The 9,679-nt window shown below is 37.3% G+C and overlaps 1 protein-coding gene and 1 long non-coding RNA gene across 3 annotated transcripts in view; both read right to left on the bottom strand.

The window, feature by feature from the left end:
- Positions 1-1,103: 1,103 nt before the first annotated feature.
- LOC118646323 lies at positions 1,104-2,318 on the bottom strand. The gene is made up of 2 exons (XR_004963880.1): positions 1,379-2,318; positions 1,104-1,297 (listed from the first exon to the last, which is right to left on the bottom strand). It is a non-coding gene; the product is annotated as an uncharacterized LOC118646323 (long non-coding RNA).
- A 3,239-nt stretch (positions 2,319-5,557) lies between these two features.
- LOC105836443 (protein O-mannosyl-transferase TMTC1) overlaps positions 5,558-9,679 on the bottom strand; it is a 106,649-nt gene continuing 102,527 nt past the window's right edge. The window contains exon 15 of one of the 2 annotated variants that reach the window (XM_028191722.2): positions 5,558-9,044. In XM_028191722.2, coding sequence (XP_028047523.1) covers positions 8,859-9,044 — 186 coding nt within the window. In that variant the 3' untranslated portion in view covers positions 5,558-8,858. The remainder of the gene's footprint in view (positions 9,045-9,679) is intronic. The other variant, XR_003626045.2, reaches the window with a different exon arrangement.

The following is a 9,679-nucleotide window of genomic DNA, read 5'->3' as shown; positions in this document are numbered from 1 at the left end:
GTCTTATATTGAAAATTACAACATAAAATAAATTTTATTTATTTATTATACTTAGATGTCAGATAATCGAAAGCGTTTATCTGGATTTGAATATCGTAAGAAAAGATTGGAGAACCAATTTTTTTCGAAGGGGTGTTTCACCCCTTCAAAGTGAAAGCAGAAATGAAAAATAGTTCCCTATTAGGAACGAACTGCTCTACTTGTAATACTTGAACTACATATAATTTTTCAGAATTTTCTGAATTTTCGGGTTCGATAACTTCCCTTGTCAGAAAAATTTCAAAAATAGAAATTCAAATTACAAAAAATTAAAAATAAATTACAAATATTTTTATGTAGACAATAGCAATTTTTTCATTATGTACATCATCAGACAGTATTGCTTTATTTTTACTTTTTATCACACATAGTGAATGAAAGTAATGTGATCATCATTTATGCTTTTTAAAAATTTCAACATAAAAAATTTAAACATCTATTATAGCCTCTGTATGAATTACTTAATGCGACGCCCAAAAGTAGATGTGTTTTGAAATATTATGAAGAGAAGAAAGAACTTTTAGAGGAACATACAAAAATAATAATTGACAGTACCGTTAACAATTTTTTACATAATGAAAAACATTATATTAGCCTAAATAAACAAATATGCAGAGGAAATTGCAGAATTGTTTCCGTCAGAAAAAAAGGTATTTAATAATATTATATAGTTAATATATATATATTAATATTTTAATATATATATTTAATATTTTAACATTTATATATTTGTAAGTCAAGGAATTTTTAACATTTTTCATGTTCGCTGAACGATTAGCTTCATTTTGCTTGGGTTGGTTTTGTTTAACGCACATGTACTTTGGAATGATAGAAAATGGAATGAAATTATAAACATCATTAAAACATGATTGGTAAAAGCCAAATTAAAAATTGAATAATTGTTTTTGTTCCTAAGAGGAATATTTTTCTACTTTGTGAATTTACTACTATATTAATATATATTAATATATATTAATATATATTATTATAATATATTAATATTAATAAAAGTTCCTTCAAGTACAGGTATATTTATGATAGCACTCAGCCTGTTGCAAAATGAGTTTTTTTGGGCATGAAACAGACGAAAGCAATTTATTAATAAAATGGAAGCAACTCACTTACCGAGAAGTATTTTAAAAGTGGTAGCAGCATTACCTCTCTATTTGTGTCCTGAACGAGGCAAATTATTTGTCTTGCCTTAAAACCTCTAATAAAGCCCATATTTGTCAATAAAGATGGTAAATCCTCATTAGTGCTGCAAATAAAAATATTATATTATATATTATACAATTCTTTAATAGATATTTTTACTTCACGAAAGAAATATTTAACTTACGGGATAGAATGTTCAGATATGCCATTTTTGATGAACGCTGCCGTCTTTCTGATAAAATTTCTATATCTTCAAAACTCTTTTTATTAACGTTACTTATATCTGTTTTTTTTCTGGTCTTGTCTATGGTCAACAGTACTGAAATGATATAATTCAATATTGAAATAAAAAATATTCAAGAATATTAAAAAAAAAACAGATAAATAAATTTACTCACCAGCCGATGAATCGATGAGGTTTTCCTCGTTCGCACAGACACACTCGCAACACGATTACAGATGCTAACGACGCGAGCCGCAACTACTTTGTACGCCAATTAATGACGTCGGCTCGGTTCGGCGATGCCTTCCGCGAGGAACTTTGCTCTCCGAGGAAAGAACACGAGAAACGCGACGAGATCGAGCGGAGACGGGGACAGACCGCGACACGACGACGCGACGAAAAACTCCGGCGATTTTGGCGTCAATTTCCCACAGACGGAAGACAAGAGGGGAAAGGGGCGCGAGGGACGCGATCACTTTGTACGTCGACTTAATGTCTTCGACTCGGCTCGGCATCCCCGGCGATGCCGTCCGCGGGCAAACTCGCTCTCCACCGACGAGAGGACACGAGGAACGCGACAAGAGGACGCGACGAGATCCTACCTCACGACACTGACGAAACAATGGCGACGACGCGACACTTCGTTGCGTATGCAACACACCGGTCGTCCCGCGACGACACTCCCGACGATTCCTCGCGTGTCGATAAGAAATACGAATAAAGTGCCCGATGGGAGACGAATTACGACACTAATACGTCCCGATGATCAACGTCGATCGCGAACTCGCCACGCCAAAGAACGCGCGACGCGGAAGGATTACTCCGATTACTGCGTATCGACCGGAAATGGGCACGGATCACGACTCGGCGCGAGCGCGGCCGACCACCACCGAGTCAGGGGGGAGTCGGCGCGCTTCGGTGGTGGTCGGCCGCGCTCGCGCCGAGTCATGATCCGTGCACGCTTCCAATCGATGGGCAGTTACCCTTCCGCGTCGCACGTTCCTTGGCGTTAAGGCGAGTCCGCGATTGACGTGATCACTCGCGAACGCCATCGGGACATATCGTGTCGTGATTCGTCACTCGTAAAGTACTTTATTCGTATTTCTTGTCGACACGCGAAGGATCGACGGGAATGTCGTTGCGTGATGACTGGCGTACAGTGGGCAATTTTCGCTCACTTTTTGGACAAAAATCTCGCCAGAGCTTAATTCTTCACGAAACTGAATGCATTTTTTTTTTAATACCAGTAAAGATTTATACTTTAGGCAGGAACTGCGAAAATTTAGTTGTCGTTAAACCTACATTAAAGAAAAATAATTCAATGCGAGTAAACGAATAAATTTGGCTATTCTTAAACGCGAATTTCTAGAGTTTTGAAAATTTATATATATATGTATTCTATATCTAGAACTACAATATGTGTTTTTTTCAGAATTTTCTGCACGCTAGTTTTTTCGAAAAAAATTTTTGAACAACAATACAAACAAATATAAAGGGCTCGTTAATGCTAAGCAAAAATAATACGATAAACAGGTCAATATATCGAGCCAAGACAAATTTTCCTAATGTATTATAATAAACACTGTGTTAAAAAAAACATTTTTTAACACAGTGTTATTAGTCGCGTTTATAATTATATAATGTTTATTTAATAAATTATAATACATTAAGAAAATTTGTCTTGGCTCGATATATTGATCTGTTTATTGTATTATTTTTAAATTTGTGAAATTTCAAAAAATTAAATTTTTTTAAATAAAACTACTTATTATATATTTGAATTTTTATATAATTTTGTAATTTTTACATCAGAATCGTAATCAACGACTTCAAAAATCTACAAATGACCTATGATTTTTATGTTTTATTTAAAAGAAAAATGTGCCTCTCAAAGAGTTAAGTGGTTTAAAGATTTACTCGCATTTGATTAATTTTTTTCAATGTAGGTTTAACGATAACTAAATTTCCGCAGTTCCTGCTTAAAGTATAAGGGCCATTCTACAATAGTCGCAAGTCGCCAGTTGCTTCTTATGACAATCAATGATCATCAAGTAAAGCTCCATACGTAAAGCTCAATGTTCATTGGCGATAGCAAAAGACAACTGACGACTTGCGATTATTGTAGAATGGCCCTTAGTCTTACAAGTATTAAAAAAAAAGAAATGCATTCAGTTCCATGAAAAATTGAGCTTTTGCAAGATTTTGTCCAAAAAGTGAGCGAAATTGCCCAATGTGCGGCGTACGCAACGAAGAGTGTCGCGTCGACTCATCTTTTTAGTGCATTGTGTCGCGGTCCGTCCTCATCTCCGGTCGATCTCGTCACGATTCTCGCGTCCTCTCGTCGGTCGAGAGGACGTGAATCCCTCCGCGGAAGACATCGCCGGGGATGTCGAACCGAGTCGACGACATAAATCCACGGACAAAGTGGTCGCGTCTCTCGCGTTCCCGCGCCCCTCTCCCCTCCCGTCTATGGTAAATTCGCGCCAAAATCGCGTGATATTTTTGTCGCGTCGTGTGGTGCAAGGTGACGGCCATGTTGTGACGTAGTAGTGCACAACAATCGCCCGCCTTCGCGTCGTGTCGCGGTCAGTCTTCGTCCGACGCACAGTTATCCCTCCGTATTACGTGTTTCTTGGCGATACGCCAGGTCGGGATCGACGTGAATGTCCGAATCTTCGGCTCCGAAACGCGTGCGGATTACCGAGATGCTTCGCGCGAGTGCATACGTCCCGTCGTCAGTTCATCCGGACGCATTATAATGAGTGAACGTACGCCGACCATCCTTCTCGCATCCGGCGTCTGGCGAACGCCAATAAAAAGTGATCGCGAGGTGAGATCGCGTCGCGTTCCTCGCGTTCTCGTCGAGAGCAAGTTTTCCCCGCGGAAGGCATCGCCGGGAACATTGAATCGAGCCGATGCCATTAATCGACGCGCAGAGTTCAGGATCGACAACGGGATCACCAGGAACATGAGTGTCGCGACTAGGTTAGGTTCCATTAGGCATACTATTCCCCGGCGATACGCGAATTCGAGATCGACGCTGGTGTTTTCGCGCGAGACCTCCGCTCCGAATCTTATCGGCTCCGAGATCACCGGGTGTGCGCAAGGTGCTTCGCGAGTGTCGAACGAAATCTGTGTTCCGTCGGATTGCTCGTTCGGACGACGCCTCGTAATGCAGCTGCAAGTGTACGCCGGCTGCTGTCGGAGGACTGTCCTTGAAGGATCTTCAACAGATCTTCAATTCAGTCGATGGCCTATCGACTGCGGTGAGTAAAAAATCATTTATGCTTTACTTGTTTATCGAGATTCCATGTGGCGATGTAAAAGATAGTTCAAAGCTGTCATATAAAATCTATATGTATAATGCTTATTTCATCACCAGAAAAATTTATCTATATCGTAGATTTTCTGATTGATGAAGTAAAGCGCAGATAAAAATAGTCTGTGATTTAATGATACAAAATATAAAAATTAATATTCTTACTCACACCTCTTACATCCGTGCTCCGTTGTAGCGGTGGTATAAGGGTTATTTCAATTGTGGCGCGCTTAAACCGCCGGCAATTACCGTTAAAATTACACGATACTTACCGGAGGCACCGAAATTCTGCATTGCGGCGGGGCTCCATTATTTCCAGGCGTTGCCGACTATAGAGTGAGAGTGTTAGTACGCGCTCATTGTGAGCCGAACATAATGCCAGCGACTCTTCAAAACCACCTGCGCGCAACTCGGTAGATTTGCTCAGGTGTGTGCCGGCTACGCCCGTGCATGTATTCATTCACAAAATGAAAAGAAATCGCGTGCGATTATTTATTTCGGTCATTTTTCCGGCTCGTGTTTCGCCGGTGTAAATGAAAATGTCTGTGTGCGTAGATAAAATTATTACCGAAACAAAAAAATTTATTTAAGGATGTATGTGTGACACTTTTTCAAGTGTTACGCAAAAAAAATCATCAGAACGCCTGTGGAATGGAGGGTAATCTATAAATTTGCTATAGCTTGGTCGACGAGACCGCAATTTTGGCCCGGACGACCATAATTAAACGAGCTAGGGAAACCTGGATAATTGATTAGGTATAGGTAGTCTGGAATCGACAATATTGTCGAATACCAGGACATAAATTAAACATACGTAGATATATGTATATAAACATACACTTTATTATGATAATTTATAATTGCTGTATTATTCACAATGAGTATGAGTAATAACGTATCGTAATTAGATATACAAACTGGTCTATCGAGTAGTAACCTAGACTAATCAAATTGCGGCTAATTATACACGGCCCCACGTTCAATTTCTGATACCGAATTTCTGCACTTTAGTGCCGTGAGTTTTTCTAATTTTGAATCTTTTAAATTTCCTTTCGTCTGTATTATGAAAACAGATTGATAATATTAAATATTTCACGAAACATTCCATTTGTTAATTCCATTTGTATGACGATAGACTAATTGGCTGTTGAATTTGTCGATCGGCCAAACGTCCTGACAAGAAAAAGATTGCTCCGATAAAAACAAAATATATCGTAATATATGTCCAATTATGTTCGCTAACATCTACATGGAAAATACGGGGCTCAATTCCTGCAGCTATATGAATTGCAAATTATTTTTAACCGTCGGATTTTCGACGTTTAATTACCGTTACGTAATATCACAAAATTGTCTTCACTAATATAGCAGAATAGACGTATCTGTCACGGGTAATGTAATTTTTATATATGCAACTACGCTATCTCGTGGAATTCATAATAAAATGCAGTGGCGCTAAATACTTATTTCCCGTTAAAATTGGAGAAATGCCTAAGGCTTAAACGTACGAAAAATAGAATACTCACTTCCATACCTTGTATTAAATGTATTAGCCTTCAAGTATTTTATTTCTTATCGTAGCTAATGAGCAACTCTCCTCCTATTTTAATAACTTTATCCGTTTGCTTCCTACCGCGAGGAAAAAGCTTTATCTTTCATCTCTTAATGATAGTATTATGCTTGTGCAACTCTGATTGACGCTGGCCGATTAACGTATAATTTCTATATCACGTTAAATTTTATTAACTAAATTCTTCTCCAATTTAATTGACTGTTAATATAAAGTAATACAATCGAAATTATATTTCTATCTACATAAAATTAAAAAATTTCAAATATGGTCCGTATTATATCTTTTGTGATTGACATTAAATATAAATGAAAACGATGAAATTTATATTAAGATATTATTTCATTTGATGTTTACATTACGTTGAAAATATTAGAATAAAGATATTTGAGCTGCGAATAACAAACAAGAATGTAGACAGAAAAATATAGTAACTGAAAATGTAACTTCATACATATGCATTACCATTTCCATATACCATTATAGTTTAGATCTTATTCTCGTTTCGTTGCATTTTTCCCACTATCCGCAGTGTTTTGCGAAGTACCACAGGCCGTTGTAACCGGATGGCCAAAATTTATTTACTCGAATTCGTTATAACGATATTACATGACAGTAGTTTTATAATAGAGAAGTTTAATAAGCATCGACAAAACTTTCGATGTAACATTTCTTTTCTGTATACAGGTATATACATTGGTCTTCTATTAAGTTTCGGCAAGGTTTTGCAAGTATTCATAAAGTATTCGTAAAATGCAATAAATAATTAAAATTCACATTTTATAATAATGTTAACCGCTTATATTTAATTATATTTGGTTAAACGTTATATGCTAAACTCGAAAAGGAATTGATTTAATTTTATAAACTATTTAATTAAATGTTCCCAGCAATATTTTATTTAACTTGTTGCCAATCTCAATATTATTTTTGATGGAATATTCATTAATTTTGATCTGAATATATAAACATTAATTTGAAATATATTATTTTTTATAATAAATATTTATAATGTTGAAAAAAAAGTAATATTGATTTTCTGACTACGGATATTAAAAGTCTTCTTTATGATATACTTGCAATAGAACATTGCCATACCAAGCTCATCGAAGAATGTATTTCTTTAAAATTATTTGTTTCTTCAATTTTCATACAAAAGCCATACCAAACGCCACAGATTAGCGGCACATTCATTACCCTAGTATTGGCACCGTGTATTTACGTGCGTAAAATTGCGTATCTACGAGAGAGGAACACAAAGTACGATCCGAGATAGAGTCCCGAAAGTATACCCATCGTATTCCCGTCTCTTCCACTGTGCTATTGTCATTATTATGAAAAAGATAAAATTCGACGCCCTGATTTTATTTTTCGTATATAGCTTTTATCTTTGGTATACAAACGATGAGAAAAGGTATATACATATATCTCAATCAATGTGTATACGTGTACATCTGTGTATGTGTGCATAGATTTATCAAAAATGAAAATTGTATGAATGTTTGTGAATTTAAGAGACTCTTTAATAAGACGATCGATTTATTTTTAATACGATATTTACTCATCAAGTATTTTTGAGACGACTAGTTTCGCTAAATTGCCCACCGAAATTTTTTTGTCAAAATATTTTTCACGAATGTGATCTTCAATTTTTATTATGATATTGTTTGTTGAAACACTTTATATTTCTGATATTACATGTACAATGATAGCTTTATCGCTTCATTGAAACGGACATTGTAAAAACGTTGAAAGCACACACGAGTTACACCAAATATTTATAGAACACGTTATACTACGTAACTGTATTATCAATTACAATTATCATTTTTCAAAAGTATAGGTAGATACACGCTTGAACGCACACGGCTTTATGTCATACCTGATTATGCGTTTAATCAATACGCGGGAAACTTGGTATAATTGTTTGCCGCACATAGTTAATCGCTCGAATCTCCCTTGGTCCTCTCTCGTTAAATATTCTTATGATGAATTTAAAAGTGGCAAAATAATTTTCAAGGAGTTTAATTCTAGTATTCAATTCTCACCATTAGCGCACATTGTCATTTGTCCTGACGTGAATGATTTCAGAACGTTTCATCCACGTTCGCGAAGCCAAAGATATATATCTACGGAGCAGGCATCTGTTTCTTTTTGCTTTTTTTTTTTCATTAGCGACTTTATTTTCGAAGAGATCGCGACTTGCATCGTCACTATCCGATCGACAGAATAAACAACAAGATGCCACGAAGAACGCGAGGACACATAAACGATAACGATATATGTATACCTTTTTTTTCCGTTTCGTTATCGTGATTGATTCGCGACAGGTCGGGCTTGCGGTCCCAGATAGCACATAAACACGGCATACGAAAAATATTCAGGCATTCCACTATAATAGGACTCTCTTTTTCGTCGCTGACGATCGTCGGACGAGGCTGCTGCTACGCGGTCGGAGTATCGCGTTCTCTCTTTCTCTCCATCTTTCACGGCCTATTTTCAGCTGGCGAATGAACCAGGAGGTAGACCCGTTCACCCCCGATCGGGGCGGACTAAAGCGTCTCCAGAAAATTCTGCACGAGCAGGGTGGGTGCGGTCACGCGCGCCTTCCCTTTTCTTGGCTGTCTGCAAGCGCGCACGTTACAACGCGGCGTCCGCTGCAGCTGTTCCGACTTGTTGCTGTCTTGTTCGAGTTGTACCGACACGCTGGCCACGCGTGGCCTCGAACATCCGTTCTCCTGCAACAAGACAATTGCCGATGCTCCAGCGAAATTTGCGATCTCCTCGTGATTTACGGTTTATCACGGCGTGGCGTACGAAACGGTAATTTTCCTGCGCGTGCTACCTCTCTCTCTCTCTCTTTCTCTCTCTCTCTCTCTCTCTCTCTCTCTCTACCGTTCGATTGTAACGAATACGAAATGCTCTCCGACGAACGTTATCGGTATACGAAATTAATACGTGATTATTAAACGATTATTACACGTGAGGATATGTAGTTGCAAAAGTTAAATAGTACACAGTAATGATATAGTGCGTTAATTAATACCGTCGCCTTTGAATAGCGCTGAGAATATTAATGCTGAATTAATGCAGTTTAAACCCAGAACTCTCTATAGTTGGGCTAAATGTAACTTCAGAATTATGTAGCTTTGGAAAATTTTACTTAATATGCACGTCATGCTTTCATTCATGGCTGACGTCACTTTTGCTCGTACACCTTACACAAATATTTCAAATTCTATCGTGCCGCTGTATATAGTACGATTTAGAGTTAATTTTGATTTATAATTTATATACGGTTAAATTTTAAAAATGTATACACATGTCCATTTTATGTCTCTTGTGACGTTATTAATTCGTTGAACAAAGAAGG

This window comes from Monomorium pharaonis, chromosome 1 (genome assembly GCF_013373865.1).
Source record: "Monomorium pharaonis isolate MP-MQ-018 chromosome 1, ASM1337386v2, whole genome shotgun sequence".
Taxonomy (NCBI): Eukaryota; Metazoa; Arthropoda; class Insecta; order Hymenoptera; family Formicidae; genus Monomorium; species Monomorium pharaonis.
Note: the sequence above shows the minus strand (reverse complement) of the source record. Positions and strands in the feature narration are given on the sequence as shown.